Source organism: Stegostoma tigrinum, chromosome 14, assembly GCF_030684315.1.
Source record: "Stegostoma tigrinum isolate sSteTig4 chromosome 14, sSteTig4.hap1, whole genome shotgun sequence".
In the NCBI taxonomy this organism is placed as follows: domain Eukaryota; kingdom Metazoa; phylum Chordata; class Chondrichthyes; order Orectolobiformes; family Stegostomatidae; genus Stegostoma; species Stegostoma tigrinum.
Window position 1 is genome coordinate 62,154,237 of NC_081367.1, and position 26,501 is coordinate 62,180,737.

The window sequence follows — 26,501 nt, forward strand, 5'->3', positions numbered from 1 at the left end:
GCCCCATAATGCCTTTAGAGAGGTATTCCAGGATTTAGCTCAAAGTACATGTGAAAGTTTATCAAATATTGATTCTGTTTGTCAAGAAGAAGTTGTACATGTGTTAGAGATTGTATTGGCATCTTGTTTAGTACAGTCTCATTGTGTCTTCAAAGCCATAGCTGTATTGTCTTATAAGTCACTGGAAGTTGTGTACAGTTGAAACATGTAAAAATTGCTGATTTTTGAACAGTTCATGGTATAGTTTGACGTCCCCATAGTGGAAATAACATGGTGATCTCTACTGACACACTAACACAAAATTGATGTTCTGGTCAGGGTTCATAACAATAACCATTCCATGTATTTGACAGTCCTGGAGTTGGCTATAACTAATGATTGCTAAAAGTTCAGTGTATCCTCAACATCATTGCATTGGAAAAATCTCAAAATTGTGCAATTTAGTTTATAATGTCCACTTCTTTTTAACTCTTTCCTGTAATGTGGCATGATTGACAAGGCCACTAATGGATGACCTCGTGGTGAGGGTGAGCTATTTTCTTAAATCACCTGTGTATTTAGTGCTGTGTTGAAGCTGTTCCAGGATTACAACTCAATTACACAGGCAAAAGCTGGCAATTTGGATGCACAGTTGTCTTGAAAGTGGAAAGCAGAGAGCAGTAGTGGGAGCATACTTGTAGGACTGGAGGCCTATGACGAGTAATGTTCCTCAGGGAATGCTGTTTGGCCCATTGTTGTTTGTTATTAATATTCATGGTTTGGATGAGAATGTAAAAGACATGATTAATAAGTGTGAGGACGACGCCAAAATAGACAGCATTGTGGACAGTGAGGAAGGTTGTCAAACATTACAGCAGGATTTTGATCAGCTGACAAGTGGGCTGAGAAATAGCAAATGGAGTTTAATTTAGATAAATGCGAGGTGTTGCATTGTGTAAAGTTGAATCAATGAAGAAGCATCATGGTGAATGGTAGGGCCTTGAGGATTGTATTGGAACAGCCGGACCTTGACGTTCAGGTGTACGATTCTCTGAAACAAATACATGGGGACAAAGGGCAGAGAATAAGGCTTTTGTCATACTGGCCTTCATCAGTCAGTGCGCTGAGTACAGAAATTGGATAGTTATGTTGCAATTGTACAGTTCATTAGTAAGTCCGCACTTGCAGAACTGTTTTCAGTTTTGGTCACCTTGCTATAGGAAGGATATTATGAAAATTTAAACTGTTCAGAAGAAATTTACAAGAATTTTGCCAGTACTCAAGGTTGTAGGAAGAGGTTGGACTAGCTTGGGCAGCTTTTTAAGAGCATAGGAGACTGTAGGGTAATCTTTTGAAGTCTATAAGATCATGTGAGACACAGATAGAGTGAATGCACTCAGTCGTTTTCCCAGTATTGGAGAATCAACGGTTAGAGGGCATCGGTTCAAGGTACTTGGGGAAATAAGATGTGGGTACATGAGGGGAAATTTTTATTTTGTTACATGAGTGGTAATATGCATATGGAATTAACTGGTACTGGAAGTGTTTGAAGCAGGCACATTAGCAACATTTAAAAGGCGTTTGAATGAATATTTGGATAGGAACGATTTAGAAGGATGTGGGACAACTACAAGGAAATGGGTTTGCATAGATGCAAATTTTGGTTGGTGCAGACCAGTTTAGGCTGAAGGTCCTGTCTCTGTGCTGTAGGAATCTACGGCTCTGTGACAATGCTTATCTTATTTACATTAGGCACCACAAACACGTTACTCTGAAAGATGTACAGCTGGAACGAGGAAAGCTGCCAGAAAAGGACAATCTGTTTACTGTTTCTTTGTGTATACTGTGCTGAAGATTACAAATATTATACGTATGTCGCGTGTCCACACACACACACACACACACACACACACACACACAATAATTAAGCATTCATGCATTCTAATCTATTCATATCATTTTACTTTCAATAAAAATGAACTGTATGTGCTTTTACCACTTCTAAAAAAATAATTCGAAAAGTGTCGAAAGTGCCTTGAGGATTGTTGGCCATGTGAACAGTGAAATCAATGCATACTGAAGATAACATAAGTGCTCTCCATTGAGATCAACATGGGAATTGTTTTAGTGGCACAGGCATTAGTTGGAACTAGCTTCACAGTGACTGTAAGCATAATTATGTGTGTTCACATGAGCACTCCCATTGTTAACACAAACAACTCAGAATTAAGCTTAATAAAAACCAAAACTGTTCTGATAAATGTTCACCAGACCTGAAATGTTGATGTTTTTTTCTTTCACAGATGCTGCCAGACCTGCTGAGTTTTTCCAGCAGGTTTGGTTTTTGTTCAGAATTAAGCTTTCTGCTTTGTTTTTGCCGCACTGTTCTGCTTTGTTTGCAAAATAATGTTCATTGCAATACCATCAGACTGCTCTTGCTTGCTACACAACACAATATTTCGTTTTACTTTTGTGATCTTCATTTCCTGTGTTTTGGCCAGTGGTAATGATGGCCTTTATTGCGATCTTTCCTAATGACATCACAATGAAATGGTTTATGTCAGTACAATTGTGCCTGGCCACTTTCATCCTTACATTTCTCCAGTGTCTTCGTACGCATGACCCGGCTAATTACATCACTAACCGATCCATTGAAAACTGTTAATTATTTTAAACGTCTTATTAGTTTGCCTTATGTTTGCTTTGTTGTTACCTTTTAGCACATAAACTACACGATAATTTTAACAAAGCTAAATTTACTACTTTTAGCATGTTTATAATCAGTGTTGTTTGAATAACGTTCACTCTCATTTCTATGAGTTCCCCTGGCAAATGCATGACTGCAGAAGTGTTTGGTCTTCTGGCATCAAGCTTTGGCCTATCTGTCTGAATTTTTTTCTTTCTAAATGTTACATTATTTCCACCAATAGAGAAGAAAACATGTAAGCACAAGCACAAAGCACAAAGCCTCATGAAGTTAAAAGAAACTTCTAAATTTTCCAAAACTTTAAATTGTGTTACCCGGTTTCATGTCTTGTCTTGCAGTAGAATTATTACAGAACACTGACTAGGAGCAAAGCATTTGGAAGCAGGGTTAGGCTATTCAAACTTTGATCATGCTCCATCATTCAACAGCATCATGGATGATCAGATTCTGGTTGTAATCCTGTTTTCCAGTCAGCACTGCCCTCCCATAATTTATCACATAAGAAATGGTCCAACTGAAATGATTAAAATGGTGAAAAGGAGGTAAACAGACATATAGAGATAAAGAATTTCCTCCAGTCTAAACATCCAACATCAGTTATAACCTTAAAATTAGGACAAAACTATTCAGGCAGCAAGGTTGGAAGCATTTTTCAACACAAATAATTTGGAGAAATTTGGATAATTCTCATCCGAAATGCATTGGAATTGATATGTAAAGGCTCTGATTGATCAATTTTTGAGGTCATGTAACCAAAGCCACATACTTAGCTTGCAGACGAGCAATAATCTAATTGAACAAGAGAAAGTGTCAATGTGTCAATGGGGCGAAGGAGTTAATCCTTTTCCCATGTTTGACCATGAATTCTTTCAATATTAAACTTACGATTGCACAAAATGCAATCTCATTTTCCTTGGCTTTCTTTGACAATTATGCACATGCAACGTCTGAATAATAAACATTCAAAAAGTCCCACATTCTAAATTACTTAACATTGTGAATATCTATTATTTAACATGAATAGCATGCACCAGTGTTGCAGCATTACATTAATAAAGCTTTTCAGATGCTACGGATCCAATATAAGCGAACATTCATACAAATGTATGTGTGAAAATTGAAATTCTAACCTGTAGTTTGTCTGTACATTATCTGGAGGATGGTATTTCGCATATGTTACATCTCAGAATCCCTGTAGAGTGGAAACAGGCCCTTCCACCCAACAAGTCCACACGAATCTTCTGATCATCCGAGCCTGACTCCTCCCCTAACCTACACATCCCTGAACACGACAGGCAATTTAGCATGGCCAATTCACCTAGCTTGTACACATATAGACTGCGGGAGGAAACAGGAGTACCTGGAAGAAACTCACACAGACACAGGGAGAGCATTAAAACTCCACACAGAAAGATGACCAAGGATGGAATTGAACCATAGTCTCTGGTGCTGTAAGGCAACATCTAACTACTGAGCCACTATTCCACACCAACTACAGAGCCACCGTGCCACCACACGTGCTTAAGTCAAATTTTGTTATTACTGTGATGTCAATTTGTTTACAATTGAAATTACACGACGAAGATCATCTAAAAGGAACAGGGCAGCAGATACATGGAGACAGCTGCAAGTTCCTGTCAAAGCCTCTGAGCTTTCAGACTCTGAAGTATAATGACCTCCATTCAGTTTCTGGGACAAAATCATGAAACTTTCTCTCTGACAGCATTACAAGGGGGTATCTATTATAAGTTGGCTATGTTGGCTTCAGGCCGCAGTTCACTATCAACTTCTGAAGGACAATAGGCATTCGCAAGAAATGGTAGCACCACCAATGAAATCTGTGTTCCATAAATTCGTGGAAAATAAACCCTTAAAATCCCAAAAATACAGGAGTAGTTGCACTGCTAGAGCATGTCTGAGGCACATGATGTCTTGTTTCTGAAGAAGGCAGATTCTGTGGTGAGGTCTCGTAGTCCGAGATTCTCTCATGAATCCTCATTGGCTGCTCAAACTTAGTGATAAGAGTGGTATTAATGCATTATTCAGTTCTGAATTTAAGCTGTCCATGAGCGATGGATGTTTCGTGTGTTCACGGGAATGTGCCATTTATTACTTACCAGAAGGATTGATGTTTCTACCCGTTGCTTTACCCATTCGCAATGGCATGATCATTCCTCACTCCTCATGTGTCACCTCACTCTGCTGCATCAAATACTGTTTCCTTTGTCTCCTCTTACTTCGGGGCCATTACAGCCATGAGTTACTCACCGGAATTAGGTCCTCTCCAGTTCCCTGGATTTAGAGACAGACTCAAATAGGCACATTTCTCCAATGATGTTAACATTATATCAACCTGTGTCAGTTTTCATGACAAGCAATGCACTCTGTGCCTGCTTAAAAGAGTCATTCGCCCTTGATAATGCAGTGCTCAATTCTGACCAACATGGGGGCTCTGCTGCAAGTGCTTTGCTTCTGTACCTGCATCTGTCTGACCCATGTGTTTCCAACATGGATATTCATATAGCTGCCATTGATGAATTGCAAAGATGTGACCTTGTTATAATTTGTAATAGACAACTTGGTTGATCAAAGTAGGCAATTGAATATCTTAAGATATTCAGGCCACGTTCAGCAACGACCCTATGGTGACTCAGCTCACCAGTCAACCTCATCGAAGCATTCTTTCTGGCTGGCTACTCTCATCCATTAAAAAAACTCTCTCAATTGCATTGCTGTCAGACGCAGGATGTTCAGAGTGGTATTGTAATTACTTGGTGAGATATTGGAAAATATCAGATGAAGTTTAATAATTTGAGTTCTGTTTGTTTTAAAGCTCAGAGGTTTTGCCAGCTACTCTCATTGTTCTGTTCTATCACTAAATTAAACCCTTCCTGAAATGCATAGCCTAATTTATTTCTTTATTTATTCACTTGCTTACTTTTCGAGGAATCCATCTCCCCTACGCTCCCAGGCAATGCATTCCAAACCGTAACAACTGTCTGAAGATAAAGCTTTCTCCTTATTGCACTCCTGTCTTGCATGCAATCTTGAATTTGTGACCCTTTCTTGTTTCTTTCATTCTTGGGATGTCGGTATTCACGTCCAGCATTTATTGTCAGTCCCTATTTCCTGATGGATGGAACATACTTGCTTTATTGTCTTGGAGGCTATTTTGCAACCACATTGGTGTGCACCTAGAGTTGCATGTAGGCCATAAAGGGTAAAGATTGTTATTTCCTTCCCTGAAGGAAAACTTGGAAAAAACTGAGGATTGATGAAGATCAGCAACAGTTTAATAGTAACCAACAGATTGGACGTTAATTCCTAATTTTATTTTACATTTGAATTCAAATTTCACCATTGGCTATGATAAAATTTGAACACAGCGCCCTCACTCTATTAGCCTGACTTTTCAGCTTCACATAAATGGAAAAGTGGGAGTATGTGTGTTCACTGTATTCACTTCAATTGAAGATTGAGTTTCCAGAGTTGGGGAAACATTTGTAGTATGTTGTACATTAAAGAGTTGGATGGGGGTTGTTTGACAGCTCAGGAGAATTAGCTAGCACATTCCTCTTATCAATCTGGTCTAAGGGTTAATGATTTTGTTAAACTTTGAAATCTTCATTCACAATCAAAATTACTACAACCGTATTGGCAAAACGTCTAAAAATAAACAGCGACTTCCACACTTTTTTTCTGGAATGGGATATTATTTTGTTCTGTTTGAGCAGTTTGATCTTGCATTTAATTCCAATAATGATTGTTCTCACTTGAATTCGAATTCCAGAGGGTAACTTCCCAAGTTTTTTTTAATTTCTAATGTACAATAATACTATTAAGTCATGAACTTTATGCCAAAAGTGAAAACTAAGTAAAAGACTCGATTAAACAGTTATATTTAAGAATGAGCTTGCAGACTGGAAACATCCAAGTGCGTGCAAAACAGTAGACGTAGCATGCAATCAAAAGAACGAAATGAGCCACATTCAATGGCTAAAATACCAGATAGTTAGCGTTGCCACATAACCAGAACGCAACTAAACAACTAAAGTATTGACATCCACAATGAGAGAAATATCGAGCACAGCAATGTAAACTCAGGTAAGTGGTAAACTTCCTCAAACTTTCCAATTGTCTTGCCATTACTGTTGTCATTATCAGCAAAAAGATGGAAAGTGTTGTTGACAGTGTTACCAACTGCTATTTATTCAGCAGTCATTGCTCCATGGATGCTTATTTTGGATTTCACCAGAGTAATTGAGCTCCTGACTTCAGTAAAGCCTTGATCCAAGCATGGGTAAAAGAGTCGAAGTGAAGTAAAGTGTTAGCACAGCTGCCTCACTGTGCTGGGACCCTTGTTCAATTCCACCTTTGGACAGCTGTCTGTGTGGAGTTTGCACATTCTCGCTGTGTCTGTGTAGGTTTCCTTCAAGTGTCTGGTTTCCTCCCACAGTTCTATAATATGCAGGATGACTGGAGTGGCCATGTAAAGTTGTCCACAGATATGCAGGCTGGGTGGATTAATGATGTGAAATCCCAAGATGCCCTTCAGAATACAGGTGTGAACTGGATGGGCCAAATGGCCTGCATCTAAATATCCATGAATGGCACCCAGAAGCCGCTATCAAAATTACAATAAATGTGATTGGGGAGGAAAACTTCCCATAGTTGAAGTTGTATGTAGCACTGATGATTATGGTGTTGAATATGAATAATCTTAAGCTAGGAGGTTACTGCAGCAATCACATTGGTTTGTGTCCCAGGATCAATCATCTTCATCTTCTTTATCACTGATCATTCCGTCATCAGAAATTCAGAAGTGCATGATGAACAATGATGATTACACAATGAGCATCACCATCCAGAACTTGTCTGGAACTGAAAGCGTCAGGTTGAAATGCAATAAGCCCTGGAGAACATGAAGACTTGGGCTCATAACTAGCATGTAACATTGTCCAGGACAACAGCTGTCTCCATAAATAAATAATCCAATTATTTCTCTTTTACAGGGAATGACTTTGCCATTGCTGAATCTATCTCCCACAGTCAATCGCTTGAACTCTACCATTGACCAGAAGCAAGAAGAGTCAGACATGCCAGTAATGTGACCACTAGAGTAGGCCAGAGGCTTACGATGCTGTATTGACTAACTTGCCTCTGTGCAACTGCCATCCACTATCTGCAAGACACAAATCAGGATTGTAATGTCATTGGCTGGCCAACAGAAGGCAGCAAGTGGTAGTAGAAGGAAAATATACTGCCTGGAAGTCAGTGGTGAGTGGTGTTCCACAGGGCTCTGTCCTTGGGCCTCTACTGTTTGTAATTTTTATTAATGACTTAGATGAGGGGATTGAAGGATGGGTCAGCAAGTTTGCAGACGACACAAAGAATGGCGGTGTCATTGACAGTATAGAGGGTTGTTGTAGGCTGCAGCAGGACATTGACAGGATGCAGAGATGGGCTGAGAGGTGGCAGATGGAGTTCACCATGGATAAATGCGAGGTGATGCATTTTGGAAGGTTGAGTTTGAAAGCTGAGTACAGGATTAAGGATAGGATTTTTGGCAGTGTGGAGGAACAGAGGGATCTTGGTGTGCAGATACGTAGATCCCTTAAAATGGCCACCCAAGTGGACAGGGTTGTTAAGAAACCATATGGTGTTTTGGCATTCATTAACAGGGGGATTGAGTTTAACAATCGTGAGATCTTGTTGCAGCTCTATAAAACTTTGGTTAGACCGCACTTGGAATGCTGCGTCCAGTTCTGGTCGCCCTATTATAGGAAAGATGTGGATGCTTTGGAGAGGGTTCAGAGGAGGTTTACCAGGATGCTGCCTGGACTGGAGGGCTTATCTTATAAAGAGAGGTTGACTGAGCTCGGACTTTTTTCATTGGAGAAAAGGAGGAGGAGAGAGGACCTAATTGAGGTGTACAAGATAATGAGAGGCATAGATAGAGTTGATAGCCAGAGACTATTTCCCAGGGCAGAAATGGCTAACACGAGGGGTCATAGTTTTAAGCTGGTTGGAGGAAAGTATAGAGAGGATTTCAGAGGTGGGTTCTTTACACAGAGAGTTGTGAGAGCATGGAATGCGTTGCCAGCAGCAGTTGTGTTAGCAAGGTCATTGGAGTCATTTAAGAGACTGCTGGACATGCATATGGTCACAGAAATTTGAGGGTGCATACATGAGGATCAATGGTCGGCACAACATCGTGAGCTGAAGGGCCTGTTCTGTGCTGTACTGTTCTATGTTCTATGTTCTATAATATCCACTTGCCTGGATGACTGAAACTCCAGGAACACTCAAAAGCATTGCCACGAATCAAGACAAAACAATTTGCTTGAACTCAACTTGTAACATTAGAGCTGGAAGCATTTAGAGATATTTCCTGGTAACTGAAGTCCTTCTTTGCAAACTGGAACAGATTTGCAATTAATTATCGTGGTTTGGGGAGGTTTCAAACCTGTTCTTCTTTGAAGCATCATCACTTTGGTTAATAGCGAAACATTGCTGACTTTTATAGAGACTGAATAAATGCAGAAGAATGAGAAATGCAATCCATATGTAGAGACATATCGAATGATTTTTCATCCATCACCTTACCAACCGAATCTGAACATAGATTAGCATCTCATTTGATTGACACCCCACTCATTACTTTCAACATGCACTTACTCAATCACTGCTGCCCAAGAACAATGGAGAATGCTCTCATTTCAGTGCACAGTAGCACCATTGTTCCTTCAACAACATCTCATACCCTCTATGGTCTAGAAGGGAAAAGACATCAGATGCTTTTAAATACCAGATGTACAAGACTTGTTTCCCATTGGTTAGCCTATCAATTCTATATTATTGATGCGTTATCACCATAATGGTAACTACGAATGGCCAATTTGAAAACAACGGTGCAAGGCTTAACTTATATTTCTTTTTTTTTGTATAGCCGCTGCGCAGTAATATGTAAAATCTTTCACAAGCAGTCATAAGCATTGTCAATGACTTTTGCAATGCATTGAAGTGAGCCGATCTCTGAGCCAGGAGGCCTGAGTTCAAGTTCCACCTAGCCTCAACATCTTTGGACTGTAAGAAGAGACTGGAGCACCCGGAAGAAACACACAGAGAAACGGGGAAAATATATGCAAACTCCACACAGAGAGTCGCCTGAGGTTGGAATTGAGATGGGTCCCATGGCAGAAGTGCTAATCACTGTGCTACCCAAACTGGATTGAATGTACTCAGGTGACTACGTTTGCAATTATTTCCTTCATGAGTCTCATTTTGGCTGAAGTGGTGATGTGTTTTCTGAAGGGGCTAGTCAAGCAATAAGTTGATGTTCTACAGAGATTGAAATCGATTTGGCACTTATTCGCAATTTAGTCAATGTAACGATAGCAATTTAACAATTACTCTGTGTACCCCGCCAGCTCCCACAATTAGTCATGTGATAGCAACTCCGGAACCTCTTTTCGAATTTTGGAATGAGGGATAGATGTGGGCCAGGCATTGCGAGAGCTATCCTGATAGACTTCGAAATACTTCTATTGAATCCAAGAGGAAAAAGTTAGGAATCCTGTTAACTTCTTACTTGAAACAGAGCACATTGTCAGGTTTTTACTTAAAATTGGTTAATTTTTTTGTGCTCAAGACTCTGCATTTGAACTTAAATCCACCAACTTTCAGTTTTTACTCAGAGGTGTGCCACTGAATTGTAGTCAACAACAGCAACGCGGCAGTCCCCTTGCATATATACCTGTTATCGTTATTTTATGTGTTTTTTTTTGTCGTATTCCTTCACCTTCTCTGCAGTTTTCAGTTCCGACCTTTCCGTTTTGCTCTGGCGATGGTTTTTGCAATTGAGGAAATAAATAACGATACGGCTCTACTACCCGGTGTCACTCTGGGATACCGCATTTACGATTCTTGTAATTTGCCCCAGTTATCGTTAAAAGCAGCAATGGCGTTTCTCAACAAACCCGAGGAAATCACATCCTCTGATAACTGTAAAAGCTCCCCCATTGTTTCAGCGATTGTTGCTGATTCTGGATCCACGAATTCTTTATCAATAGCACCTTCCATCGGTGCCTTCAGAATTCCAATGATAAGAAATGGCTTTTAATATCTTCGTTATGCAGTGTGAACACATTTGGATTAACAGCATTTGATGCGGTGTTATATGTGTAATACAAACCATCGTTCATGCAAAATTTGGAACGTTTCTTGGTGATTGAAAAAAGACCAAACACTTCAATTACATCCCCATTTGCTGTTTTGATTGCATACCATGTGCACAAAATGAAATTAGTAACTGAACTGGTAAGGAAGCACCATTGCAAAGAGCATTTTTTTTTCAGATTGATGTCTGCATTGTACGGGCGTTAAAATTTATCTTGGAATAACGAAGTTTCGTGGTGCTTTTTAGATTCTGTTCATTGCATTGTCTTGTATGCTCTGCCACGTAGCGTTTGGTATAAGTTTCGTGCTTTGCATCTCATGCGTATTGAGTAAAACAATAGTGGTGGTGATGGCATTCAAAGCAACGTTTCCTAACAATAATATGATGAAGTGGTTTGGACCAAGACAACAACGGCTGATGGTTTACGTTCTTACCCTGGTACAATGTGTAATATGTACTGCCTGGTTAATTACATTTCCACCTTATCCTTTGAAAAACACTAGTCACTTTAATGAGATAATTGTGTTTGAACGCAACGTGGGATCTTCGTTGTCTTCTATTGCGTACTTGGTTATATTGGATTTCTGTCCTGCGTGTGTTTCGTGGTCGCATTTCTAGCTCGCCGACTTCCAGATAACTTCAACGAAGCTAAGCACATAACGTTTAGTATGCTTATTTTTTGTGCAGTTTAGATAACTTTCATTCCAGCATATATAAGTTCGCCAGGGAAATATGCTGTGGCTTTTGAACTATTTGCGATTTTGGCTTCGAGCTTTGGGCGACTTATTTGTATTTTTGTCCCAAAATGTTATATTATTCTACTGAAGAAAGAAAACAACACAAAACGGAACATGATGTCCTCAGTGGCTTCCAAGGAATTCGTCGAAAGCAGTTTTTTTTTGTAAAGATAGTGAATAAGAATTGCATGTAGAGAGCCAGAAAATCGACTGTTTTACGAGCACCCATCTTTACAATCGAACAAAGCCATAATGACCACACGGAAAATGAATTTTGGTGTTGGGTGGTAATTTGAGCCATATCATATATCTCTCGCGAAATCCATTTCAACAGAATTACAAATTGTGTATGATGAGTATTTATTTAAATACGGATGGAAGTCACATTCAGTTCCTTCTCCATTCCTTGACTTTCTTCATTGCGTTGAGTTTTAATTTGAGAGCTTGTCTTATCTGTCAATATTTGTGTATTTTCTCGTGAGATTTAGTAATTCCCTGCTGTATTGTAAGTTACTCATATTCAGCACCGAATTTACTCTATCATTCCTAAAATATTTGCCATTTAAATCAACTACCATGTACTGCACGCTTAGTTTTCCACCGTGATTGAAACCAATAGAGTTAACAAGATTTTTTTTTCAACACATGAAGGCATTATTTGCGCACATTTTGGAGAAAATGCCCATGGATATCCATCCTTTCCTTTCGAAATAAAACTGTCAGGCGTGTTTGTTTTCATGGTGAACAAAATTAACGAAACGATTATTGAATACAAGACGATTAAATATTTGATTTGGAATAAAATCATGACATCCAAATGGAGCTCCTTAATTTGGAAGTCATACTTATCAAACTTACTCAGTAGTTTCGAACTGAGCTCTGAGTGCAGGGCAAGTTCAGAATCCTGGATGACGAGATATCTGCAGACCTGTTTTTCAAATAAGATATTGCTGTTGGCGGGGTGGTGGTGAACGGTGGGGGCGTGAGTAGTCCCGAAGGACAGTACAACGATCCTTGGAGGGATGTTACTTTTGCATTTCGGTTTTGAATGGTAATGTTGCTGCACAGGGTGACATAGAAAAGGTTGCTGCACAAGGTTTGATCTCGTGGTCTTTGGAGGTGGATATTAACATGGACATAAGATTTGCTAATGAACAGGAGTCATGATAGGTAAGTCATCTCCAAGTTCGAACATTGTAATTAATAGGATGCATCAATCATACATCTGTAACTATTTAAAATGTATATGAATTTTTTGAAGGGGTAGAGTTATTTGCAGCCAAAATTGCTGATGATAGAAGGACTGGAAATCATTTTCAAGGCATAAATTTTTTTGGACAAAATATCTACAAAGGGATCAAGATTGGTTAAGTGAATAGACAAAGATGTGGAGTAGAATCTGTTGTGGAGCAATTTCACCTCAATCACTTGAGTAGAAGAGATAGAAATATGAAACATAGTTTCAAAATAATTTCAAAAATAATTCAGTTCTCTCAGAAAGTGGAGATGCAAAAGAATTTCTTCTCTCAGCGACTTGGTATCTTTGGAATTGGAAACGTTGAGTATGTTTCGTCCCTCACAGATGCTGCCAGGCCTGCTGAGCTTTTCCAGCAGTTTTGGTTTTTGTTCAGAATTAGGCTTTCTGGTTTCTTTTTGCCGCACTGCTGTCCTTTCTTTGCACAATAATCTTCATTGGAATACCTTCTGACTGGATTTGCTTGCTACACCACACAATATTTCATTTTATTTTTGTGATCTTCATTTCCTGTATTTTGGCCAGTGGTAATGATGGCCTTTATTGCGATCTTTCCTAATGACATCACAATGAAATGGTTTATGTCAGTACAACTGCGCCAGGCCACTTTCATCCTTACATTTCTACAGCATCTTCATTCGAATCGCCTGGCTAATTACTTTACCATCATTGAAAAATGTTAATTATTTTAAACATCTTATTGTTTTACCTTATGTTTGCTGTGTTGCTACCTTTTAGCACGTTAACTACCCGATAATTTCACAAATCTAAATTTACTACTTTTAGCACGCTTATAATCAGTGTTGTTTGAATAACGTTCATTCTCGTTTCTGCGAGTTCCCCTGGCAAATGCATGACTGCAGAAGTGTTCGGTCTTCTGGCATCAAGCTTTGGCCTGTCTGTCTGAATTTTTTTCTTTCTAAATGTTACATTATCTGTACCAGCAGAGAAGAAAACACGGAAAGATTTGATGCACAAAGTCTCGTGAATTCAAAAGAAACTTCTCATTTTTCCTCTACTTTAAATTGTGGTCCCCGGTTTCATATCTTGCCTTGCACGTCAATTATTACAGAACATCGACTAGCAGCAAAGCATTTGGGAGCAGGATTACGCTATTCAAACTTTTGAGTGTGCTCCATCATTCAACAGCTTCATGGATGATCTGATTCTGGTTGTAATCCTGTTTTCCAGTCAGCACTGCCTTCCCATAATTGATCACATAAGAAGTAGTCTAACTGAAGTGATTAAAATGATGAAAAGGAGTTTAACAGAAATATAGAGATAAAGAATTTGCTCCCGTCTAAACATCCAACTGATAAGTTCGTTTTCGGAGACCCTCACGGAATTGTTGCAATAACAAGACACTGACCTGTTTAGAAAAACACAAATCCTTTTATTACCAAGCAAGTGGAGAATCACTGTACTCAACCCGGCACAGAGTGCAGAGTCTCGCAAGTAATTCTCCCCGAGCAGCGGACAGTACCCGCTTTTCATACTTCACAAAAGACATGATACATAAAACGATTTCACAATTTACAATGGCATGATACATAAAACAATTACTGCAACAGACAAAAACAGGATACGAAACAATTATTACATCAACAACATAAAAGGCCAGGATATAATATTGATTGCTGGTGAAGTAGCTGCTAATGGCAGGAGGCGATTTCGAATTGTTGTCCGGGACAGATTGTGATTTCAAGTTGCCAGTGTGTCTGACTAGAACAAAATCAATGCCCTGGCCCCTTTGTCAGCGACAGAAGTTACATGCTTTAGAGGTTTCACAGCTTTACAAATTTTCCGCACCTAACCCTATTTGAAACAGTGATAATGTTGGATGCTGGAGAATCCAAGATAACAAAGTGTGGAGCTGGATGAACACAGCAGGCCAAGCAGCATCTCAGGAGCACAAAAGCTGACGTTTCGGGCCTAGACCCTTCATCAGAGAAGGAACTGGAATAAATATGGAGAGAGGGGGAGGCGGACCGAAGGTGGAGGGAAAAGAAGATAGGTAGAAAGGAGAGTATAGGTGGGGAGGTAGGGAGGGGATAGGTCAGTCCAGGGAAGACGGACAGGTCAAGGAGGTGGGATGAGGTTAGTAGGTAGATGGGGGTGCGGCTTGGGGTGGGAGGAAGGGATGGGTGAGAGGAAGAACCGATTAGGGAAGCAGAGACAGACTGGGCTGGTTTTGGGATGCAGTGGGGGGATGGGACGAGCTGGACTGGTTTTGTGATGCAGTGGGGGGAGGGGACGAACTGAGCTGGTTTTGGGATGTAGTGGGGGAAAGGGAGATTTTGAAGCTTGTGAAGTCCCCATTGATACCATTGGGCTGCAGGGTTCCCAAGCGGAATATGAGTTGCTGTTCTTGCAAACTTCGAGTGGCATCATTGTGACACTGCCGGAGGCCCATGATGGACATGTTGTCTGAGGAACGGGAGAGGGAGTTAAAATGGTTCGCAACAGATTGACTCCAATTTTAATTCAGCCAGGAAGCTTAAGGCAGTGTCTGCATACCAATGTGTGAGGAGATAAGGAGTGACAAAAGCTTTACGTTGAATTCGTAACTGGGCAGGAAGCTTCAGGGCAGTGCCTGCATACCTATGTGGACGTAGATAAGAGTTTACTTCTGTAAATTAAAGTCTCTGCATCGGAATCAAATGCAGATAAAAGACTTTAATTTATCGAAGTGTAGAAATCAATGGGTTGTTATCACATTAAAATCTCACAACATCAGTCATAATTTTAAAATTTGGACAAAACTACTCAGGTAACAACGTTAGAAGCAATTTTCCACACAAATAATTTGGAGAAATCTGGATAATTCTCATCCAAAATGCATTGGAATTGATATGTAAAGGCTGTGATTGATCATTTTTGAGGTCATGTAACCAAAGCCACATACTTAGCTTGCAGATGAGCAATAATCTAATTGAAAGTATCAATGGGGTGAGGGAGTTAATCCTTTTCCTGTGCTTGACCAAGAATTCCTGCAATATTAAACTTGTGATTGCACAAAATACAACCTCATTTTCCTTGGGTTTCTTTGACAATTATCCACATGCAATATCTGAATAATAAACATTCAAAAAGTCCCACATTCTAAATCATTTAAAATTGTGAATATCCGTTATTTGACTTGAATAGCATACACCAATGTTTCAGCATTACATTGATACATCTTTTCAGCTACTATGGAGCCAATATAAGCTAACATTCATACTAATATATTTGTGAAAATTCAAATTCTAACATGTACTTTTTCTGAACATTATCTGGAGGATGTTATTTTGCACATGTTACATCTCAGAATCGCTGCAGTGTGGAAACAGGCTCTTCCGCCCAACAAGTCCTCACAACCTTCAGATCATCCGAGCCTGACTCCTCCCCTGACACATCCCTGAACACGACAGGCAATTTAGCATGGCCAATTCACCTATCTTGTACATATTTAAACTGTGGGAGGAAACAGGAGTACCTGGAGGAAACTCACATAGACCTGGGGAGAACGTTAAAACTCCTCAAAGACAGTTGGCCAAGGGTGGAATTGAATTATAGCCTCTGGTACTGTAAGGCAACATCTGGCCACTGAGCCACCATGCGGTGCAAGCTACTGAGCCACTGTGCTTCCACAGATGCTTACATCAAATTTCTTTATTATTGTGATGTCAATTTGTTTACAATTGAAATTCCACAACAAAGATCATCTAAAAGGATCAGGGCAGCAGATGCATGAAGCCACCACCACCTCCAAGTTCCCCTCAAAGCCGCTAAGTTTCAGACTCTAAAATGTAATGACATCCATTCATTTGCTGGGACAAAATCATGAAACGTTCTCTCTGACAGCATTACAAGGAGGTACCTATTATAAGTTGACTATAGTGGCTGAAGACCGCAGTTCACCCTCAACTTCTGAAGAATAAGCATTAGCAAGAAATGATGGCCCCACCAATGAAGTCTGTGTTTAATGAATTCATGGGAAATAAAGCCTTAAAATCCCACAAATACAGGAGTAGCTGCACTGCTGAAGCATGTACGATGCACATGATGTCTTGTTTCTGAAGATGGCAGATTCCTTTGTGAGGTCTTGTAGTCCTAGATTCTTTCTTGATTCTTCATTAGCTGCTCAACCTGTGTGATAGATAAGAGTGGTATTAATGCATTATGCAGTCCTGAATTAACGCTGTCCACTATTGATGGACTTTTCATGTGCCCACAGGAAAGTGGCATTTATTACTTAGCAGAATGATTGATATTTCCACCCGTTGCTTTACCCACTCGCAATGGCATCATCATACCTTACTCCTCATGTCCAACCTCACTCTGCTGCATCACATACCGTTTCCTTTGTCTCCTCTTACTTCGGGGTCATTACAGCCATGAGTTACTTACCAGAATTAGGTCCTCTCCAGTTCCCTGGAATTAGAGACAGACTCAGATAGACACATTTCTCAGATGATGTTCACATTATATCAACCAGTGTCAGTTTTCCCGACAAGCAATGCACTCTGTGCCTGCTTCAAAGTGTCATTCACCCTTGATAATGCAGTGCTCAACTCTGACCAACATGGGGGATCTGCTGCAAGGGCTTTGCATCTGTATCTGCATCCGTCTGACCCATGTGTTTCCAACATGGATATTCATATATTTATATAGCTGCCATTGATGAATTACAAAGATGAGACCTTGTTATAATTTGTAATAGCCACCTTGCTTGATCAAAATAGTCAACTGAATTTCTTAGGATATTCAAACCAGGTTCAGCAACTACCCTATGGCGACTGACATCACCAGACAACCTCATCGAAGCATTCTTTCTGGCTGGCTATTCTGATTCATGTAAAAAAAAATAAACTTTCTCTATTGCATTGCCGTCAGAAGGAGAATGTTCAGAGTGGTATTGTAATTACTCGGCGATATTTTGGAAACTATCAGATGAAATTTAGTAATTTGAGTTCTGTTTGTTTTAACTCTCAGATGTTTCGCCAACTACTCTCATTCTCCTGTTCTATCTCTAAATTAATCCATTCCAGAAATGCATACACAATTTTTTTACAGGAATCCATCCCCCCTACTCTCCCAGCAATGCGTTCCAAATCTTAACAACTCTCTGAAGAAAGAGGTTTCTCCTCATTGCACTCCTGACATGCATACAATCTGGAATTTGTGACCCTTTCTTGTTTCATTTATTCTTGGCATGTGGGCATTTACGTCTGTCTCCATAAATAAATAATCCAATCAGTTCTCTTTGACAGGGAATGACATTGCCATTGCTGAATCTATCCCCCACAGTCAATCGCTTGAGCTCTACCATTGACCAGAAAGCAAGAAGAGCCAGACATGCCAGTAACATAACCACTAGAGTAGGTCAGAGGCTTACTATACTGTATTGACTAACTTGCCTCTGTGAAACTGCTATCCACTATCTGCGAGACACAAATCAGGAGTGTAATGTCATAACATCCACTTGCCTGGATGGCTGAAGCTCCAGGGACACTCAAACGCGTTGCAACTAATCATGACAAAACAATTTGCTTGAACTGAATTGGTAACATTAGAGCTGGAAGCATTTAGGAATATTTCCTGGTAGCCGAAGTCCTTCTTTGCAAACTGGAACAGATTTGCAATTATTTATCGTGGTTTGGGGAGGTTTCAAACCTGTTCTTCTTTGAATCATCACCACTTTGGTTAACAGTAAAACATTGCTGACTTTTATAGAGACTGATTAAAGCAGGAAGAATGAGAAATGCAATCACTATGTAGAGACATCCCAAATGATTTTTCATCCATCACCTTACCAACTCGAACCTGACCATAGATCATCATACCATTTGATTGACACCCTACTCATTACTTTCAACATGAACTTCGTGAACCACTGCTGCCCAGGAACAACAGAGAATGCTCTCATTTCGGTTCACAGTAGCACCATTGTCCCTCGACAACATCTCATACCCTCTACGGCCTAGAAGGGAAAAGGCCTCAAATGTTTTTAAATACAAGATGACAAGATTGTTTCACCATATGTTGGCCTATCAATTTTCAATTATTGATGCATTATCATCGTAATGGTAACTACAAATGGCCAATTTGAAAACAATGGTGCAAGGCTTGAATATCTTTTTTGTATAGCCGCTGCATAGTAATATGTAAAATCTTTAGCAAGCTGTCATAAGCATTTTCAATGACTTCTGTGATACATTGAAGTGAGCCTATCTCTGAGCTGATGTTCTACAGAGATTGAAATCGATTTGGCACTTCTTGAGGCATTTTGAAACAGAAAGGTCTGGCAGCTTTTGTGGAAATAAATCATGGTTTCTTTTTTCTTGAGCCTCGTGACCCCTTTTCAGAACATTACATGGAATCACGCGCACAGTAGACATTAGTGAAAGAGATGGAAACCTTTCTTTGACTTCAATTCGAACTTCGTTGTTAATCCTGCTACCTTTATATTCGAAATGTAATCTTTGAATTTAATCTCAACCGGTTGCCATGGTCTAATACCAATGGCATTTGTCCGCCTGCAAATTCACACTTTTCTCATACTGTGCTAAATGAAATACATGTTAAAAAAATAAACTAACGGCTTTATCAGACTTTCACTTAGTTTTCAATCAACTTGTCCATTGAGGCTATCGCAATTTCTGGGCAGGATGAGAAGTCATTCTGTCCAAAGTTCGGGACCTTGCCAGTGCGCTTCAACAGCCCTTCGCCATTTTTGTCAAGTGTGCCTGTTTGTCAAGATTTTGATGTGTTCTTATCATGAATAATGTTAACGTAATTTACGAGTGGCCAATCCAGCCATTACAAAACTTCCTTAAGTGTAAAATCACTCGCTTTTCAATACTTTCCGTATTACAGCATTTGTCACTGTTGAGTTTTAACGGAGACCTCAATCTATTAATTGTAAATATTTCAGCGACAAAACGAACCCATGAGATCATTTATTTACTTTAAAAAAGACTATTGCCATTACAATGCAATTTTTTAAAAACAAAACCAGATAATTTTGAAAATAATGGTCAGGTCAAGTGTATCTGTGGAAAGAGAAACCGTGATTTAGAGTGAGCTCGATAGTGTTCCACATTTAAATTCAATTCCGGTCTTCCAAAAAGAGATGGATAACATTTTAGCCAATCCGTAAACGTTGTAACTCATTCTGGGAATAGTCGCGTTGAGGCATGTAATGTTTTCTGTGAGGATTTGCTCAGAAGCTTCCAAAATGAGTGAATGCCATCTTGAATCCAATGCCTTAAAGCTACATTACACAAGAGAACATTTGCTCCGAAGAATAACAGAAAAAAAACATTCCAAAGGAGGCAAAAACTGAAAATAACTTACATTTCTTTGAATAATCTTGTATTATCAAAAATGCTACAAAACTAAAGATGCAAAGGGATAAACAGCCAGCTATTCACTGAGATTTTGAAATTAAAGTGTTGTAAAATAGAACGATAAACATTATAAAGCCTGAATAAAATATTCGCAAAGACTGCCCAGCGAAAAACGACACGATAATAGATTATCAAACCATACAATGCAGACATTACGCTATCAGTTGAAGTAAGTCTAACTTAAACGAAAGAATGTTTTGATTTCGGCTCACTGAAGCATGCATAATTCATGCTTGAAAGACGATGAGCTTAATGTTGGTGCCAGAAGCAGAACAAATTCTTCGAAGTTGTACTTCCGATTTTTGAATTAAAATCAATGTTGAACATGCCGATAAAGACGTTAAGAGGTTTGACGAAGAGGAATTTTATCTTGGGGCAACGCTGTAAAGCTGGTTTCATAAAACTAGTCTCATATCCTACCTCTTGCTTTGCTTTTCCCTCCATTGAATGCTTTGGGTAGGGACAGAAGCCGAGAACGACAGTGGATCCTCATTCTGATATTATACGCAGTTAGAGTTGACCCCAACTAACATCAAGTGGAATTAGAGGGAGAAAGAGAGGAAGAGACGTTCACCACGTTAAATTGTGATGAATGGAAGTTATGCGCGTTGATGCAGCTCGGACAAGGTGAATCAAGAATGAGCAGGACTTGGAATGAACATTTGGGGAAAATATTTGAATGGGATGTTTTGAAATTATGGAAATAGTAGTTAGTTATACTTTTAAGTTTGTCCACTCCTGTACGGACAGCGCGATTGCAAACTTTGCACTTTTTCGCCGATATCGACGCCTTGATGTTATGAATATCCACCAATTGTAGTCCAAATGCAAAATTTTCCGCTTTATTTATGACAGGTTAGCTACATTTCTACCTGTGTCTGCCTGAGCAATAGAAAGGAATATCCATCATTTTTTCGAACAATACCGAGTGATTACTATCAGGCTCGAGCATTAGCCCAACTCGTGAAACATTTCGGATGGACCTGGATTGGGACAGTTAAGAGCGATGATGATTATGGAAACTTTGGAATGCAAGCATTTGAAGAGGCAGTCCAACAATTACGCGTTTGCGTAGCCTTCTCGGAGACGTTTAACTTCACGTACACTCGAGAGAAGTTACTGAAAACAATTGACACCATAAAAACATCATCCACAAAAGCTGTTGTTGCGTTTGTGGGTGAATTAGACATGCGTACTCTGCTAAAAGAAATGCTTAGACAAAACGTCAGCGGCATACAATGGATTGGAGGCGAATCATGGGTTTCCACGTTGCTTCTTTCTCCGAAGGAAAGTAAAAAGATTGGATCTGGTGTAATTGGGGTTGCAATTCCCAAAGTCGGCATACCACGGCTGAGGGAATTCCTGATGAATGTTCATCCATCCTCGCATTCGGGGAATCCCTTGGTGAAAAAGTTTTGGGAAAGTTGTTTCGGCTACACTCTAAGTGGTGGAAACAAAACAGATACTCGGAAAACTGATTCAGATCTTAAGGAATGCACGGGGAGAGAAAATTTACAGAACATCCGAAATGAATTTACTGATGTGTTGCAGTACAGAGTCACCTACAACGTGTACAAAGCAACTTATGCGATAGCTTATGCGCTTCACAACATGGTGTCATGCAAAAATGGGCAAGGACCCTTCTCCAACGGGAGTTGTGCGAATGTTTCAAATTTTCAACCGTGGCAGGTGAGGAACATTCAATGTTGTATGGTGACTGTATTTACATAAGAATCTAATGTGGTTGGACATTTGTAATTAATGTAACAGTGTTCCTACTTTTTAAAGCTCCTTTATTACATGAAGACAGTGAATTTCGTAACCAAGAACTGCGAAAAAGTTTGTTTTGATGAAAATGGAGACCCGGTCGCAACATATGACATTGTAAACTGGCAACCAAATGCCTTCGGTGATATTGAAATTGTAAATGTTGGGCACTATGATGGGTCAGCTCGATCTGGTGAAGAATTTTCGATAAGAGAAGAGGCAATTGTTTGGAGTGGCGAGCAGAAGTTGGTAAGATTTGTGGAGAACCGTTCCTTTATAAAATCTGGTGTAGAGCTGGATGAACACCGCAGGCCAAGAAGCAGGCAGGCTTGCGTTTCGGACCGAGACCCTTCATCAGAGAAACCTAAAACCGAACTGGTGCTTGTTGTTTCGTTTCTGTGTCCTACGCGACACTGTAATTTTCTGCTGAGTGAAATTGCAACTTCATAAGCTTTTTACATGGAACAGTACGGCTTACCGATTCAACAGTGTCTGCATCAAAACAGAATATAACATTAGAGAGATGTTTTATTTCCATCCATTTCAACAGCAGAATGTCTTTACACAAGTAATGTGGTTAAAATGACCGAAGGAAAGGTAGTGCCGTTTATCAACAAGAAATGTAGCGATATCTTAAATGAAAGCCCGCATGACGTAAACATCTAAACAGACTGAAATGTGCTTGAATAGTCTAAATTCATATTTAAAAAACAGGGAGCCATAGTTCAAGGCACATTATAGTTGTTGAAAAAAAAAACATTTGTGCCACATATGTCCCAAGCAATGATTATCTCCACCAAAAGAGGATCTAATCATTTCCGCTTCATATTCAATAGGATCAGCATGACTAATTCCCACACGATAAAAATACCGGGGATACCAGAAAAGAAAAACTAAACTGAACTAATCAGCTACACTCTGCGGCTACAAGAGTTGATCAGAGATGAGGAAAACCGCAGTCAGTATCTCATCTCTAGACTCTCCAAGATATAACCACCACTAACGGAGCACAGCTCGGGACTGTGGTACCAAAATCCCTCTTACCTGAATGGGTGCCGTTTCAAAAACTCCGAAGAAGCTTGACACGTTCAAGGAAAAAGCAGCCCATTTGTTTGGCACCATATCCACAAACAGTAACTTCATCTATCACAGATGATCAGTAGCAGCACTTCAAAATACAATGTAAAAATTCAACAACAGTGTGGAGCTGGATAAACACAGCAGACTAAGCAGCATCTTCGGAGCACAAAGGCCTGCTGTGTTCATTCAGCTCCACACTTTGTTTTCTCGGATTCTACAGCATCTGCATTTCCCATTAGACAATAGGCAACAGAAAATAGGTGCTGGAGTAGGCCATTCGGCCCCTCAGACCAGCACCGCCATTCATTATGATCATGGCTGATCATCCACAATCAGTATCCTGTTACTGTCTTATCCCCCTAACCCTTATTACCACTATCTTTAAGAGCTCTATCCACATCTTCCCTGAAAGCATCCAGAGAGTTGACCTCCATTGCCTTCTGTGGTAGAGCATTCCACATATCCACCACTCTCTGGGTGAAGTTTTTCCTCAACTCTGTTCTCAACGGCCTCCCTCTTATTTTTGAACTGCGTCTTCTGGTTCTGGAATCACGAATCAGCGGAAACATGCTTCCTGTCTCCAGAGTGTCCAATTCCTTAATAATCTTGTACGTCTCAACCAGATCCCCTCTCATCCTTCTAAACTCGTGTACACAAGCCCAGTCGCTCCAATCTTTCAACATATGATAGTCCCGCCATTCCGGGAATTGGCCTCGTGAACCTACGCTGCACTCCCTCAATAGCCAGAATGTCTGTCCTCAAATTTGGAGACTAAAACTGCACACAATACTCCAGGTGCGGTCTCACCAGGGGCCTGTACTGCTGCAGAAGGACGTCTTTGCTCCTGTACTCAATTCACCTTGTTATGAAGGCCAGCATGCCATTAGCTTTCTTCACTACCTGTTGTACCTGCATGCTTAGTTTCATTGACTGATGTAGAAGAACACGGGAATCTCTTTGTACTTCCCCTTTACATAACTTGACTCCATTATTCCTGTGCAAAAAAAATCAACAATGCTTTTTCGGCAGCGCCTCCCAAACACATGCCCACTTCCATCGAGAAGAACATTGCAACAAATCGATGAGAACAACTCCAGATGAAAATTCCCCTGGCAGCCACTCGCCAGCTTCACTTGGAAACATATGTCAGTTCCTCTTTTATGACATTATGGGTCTACCTACAGGAAATGGATTGCACCAGATCAGGAATGTTGCACAAAGGCAGCGAGGGATGGGCAATAAATGCGAGCCTCGACAGAAACATCCGCATTGCATGATTTTTGTTGTGTAGACAGAAATGGTCGGAACTGCCGATGCTGGGGAATCTGAGATAACAAAAGAAAGAGCTGGATGAACACAGCAGGCTTCTCAATCAGTTTTTTTTTCCATTTCGGCCATTAAAAAGTATTATTAAAAAATATGTTTGATTTTATTTAGTTCATTTCTGATATTCTTTTTCAGTAGCGAATGAAGCAACTCCAGAGACACGTCATGAATTTTATGATGAGTATTTGAAGTCAATAAAAACGTCCGGATTCTGGAACTGCAAATCTGTTCCAAACACTTTCGCGCAGCTGTAAATTGCGACAAGTCAGAAACAGTAAAATCAATCCAAAAAAAGGATACAAATGTAGCAGAAATAGCCATTCCACTGTAAACCAGACTGAATGTTACAGTTTTGCCACGTGGAGTAATTAATATTTCTCCATCATTGTATTCATGTTCATAAACAGTTTCCTAAAGTTGTTTGCTCTGAAAGCTGTCATCAAGGGACAAGGAAAGCAGGAAGAAAAGGACAACCCATTTGCTGTTTTGATTGCATAAAATGTGCACAAAATGAAATTAGTAACAGAACTGGTAAGGAAGCACCATTGCAAAGAGCATTGCTGTTTCAGATTGATGCCTGCATTTTACGGGCGTTAAGATTTCTCTTGGAATAACCAAGTTTCGTGTTGCTTTTTAGATCCGGTTCATTGCATAATATGTCCTTTGGAATCCAGATCCAAAGGCAGGACCGGTGCATTCCAAAGGAAATCGAGTTTCTTTCGTTTTTCGAGACATTGGGCACCATTCTGGTGTCCCTGGCGTTGTTGGGAGCCTGCGCCACTGTCGGTGTATGCGCAATATTCTACATCTATAGACACACTCCGATTGTTAAAGCTAATAACTCTGAGTTAAGCTTCCTTCTTCTTTTTGCCTTGACGCTTTGCTTCCTGTGTTCAATCACATTCATTGGTGAACCTTGTATGCTCAGCCACGTAGCGTTTGGTATTAGTTTTGTTCTTTGCATATTTTGTGTATTGAGTAAAACAATAGTGGTGGTGATGGCATTCAAAGCAACGTTTCCTCACAATAATATGATGAAGTGGTTTGGACCAAGACAACAACGGCTGATGGGTTACGTTCTTACCCTGGTACAATGCGCAATATGTACTGCCTGGTTAATTGCATTTCCACCTTATCCTTTGAAAAACACTGTTCACTCTAATGAGATAATTGTCTTTGAATGCCATGTAGGGTCTTTGTTCGCCTTCTATTGCGTACTTGGTTATATTGGATTTCTGTCCTGCGTGTGCTTTGTAGTCGCATTTCTAGCTCGCCAACTTCCACATAACTTCAATGAAGCTAAATACATAACGTTTAGCGTGCTTATTTTTTGTGCAGTTTGGATAACTTTCATTTCAGCATATATAAGTTCGCCAGGCAAATATGCTGTGGCTGTTGAAGTCTTTGCGATTTTGTCTTCGAGTTTTGGACTACTTATTTGTATTTTTGTCCCAAAATGTTATATTATTCTTTTGAAGAAAGAAAACAACACAAAGCGAAACATGATGTCCTCAGTGGCTTCCAACGAATTCTTCGAACGCGTTCGTAAATGACGTGCAGATATTTAAGTAGTTAATTAATTTGTTGCAAAAATAGTGAATGAGAATTGCAAGTAAAGAGCCAGAAAATCGACTGTTTTACGAGCACCCACCTTCGCAATTGAACAGAGGCATAATTTTCCAGACGGAAAATGAATTTTGATGTTGGGCTGGAAATTTGAACCACATCATATACCTCTCCCGAAATCCATTTCATCAGAATTGTAAATTGCGTACAGAGAGTTGTGAGAGCATGGAATGCGTTGCCAGCAGCAGTTGTGGAAGCAAGGTCATTGGGGTCATTTAAGAGACTGCTGGACATGCATATGGTCACAGAAATTTGAGGGTGCATACATGACGATCAATGGTCGGCACAACATCGTGGGCTGAAGGGCCTGTTCTGTGCTGTACTGTTCTATGTTCTATGTTCTATCAGTATTTATTTAAATACGGATCAAAGTCGCTTTCAGTTCCTTCCCCATTCCACGACTTTCTTCATTCCATTGAGATTTAATTTGAGAACTTATCTATCAATATTT

The 26,501-nt window shown here is 39.9% G+C and overlaps 1 protein-coding gene across 1 annotated transcript; it reads left to right on the forward strand.

The window, feature by feature from the left end:
• The first annotated feature begins 692 nt into the window (after window positions 1–692).
• LOC125457442 (extracellular calcium-sensing receptor-like) lies at window positions 693–25,977 on the forward strand. Its single transcript, XM_059650845.1, has 7 exons — window positions 693–876; window positions 7,412–7,575; window positions 7,699–7,788; window positions 21,107–21,940; window positions 22,040–22,267; window positions 24,832–25,016; window positions 25,107–25,977. Exons 1-7 carry the CDS (start codon window positions 693–695, stop codon window positions 25,975–25,977), a joined length of 2,556 nt encoding a protein of 851 aa, XP_059506828.1.
• The last annotated feature ends 524 nt before the right edge of the window (window positions 25,978–26,501 follow it).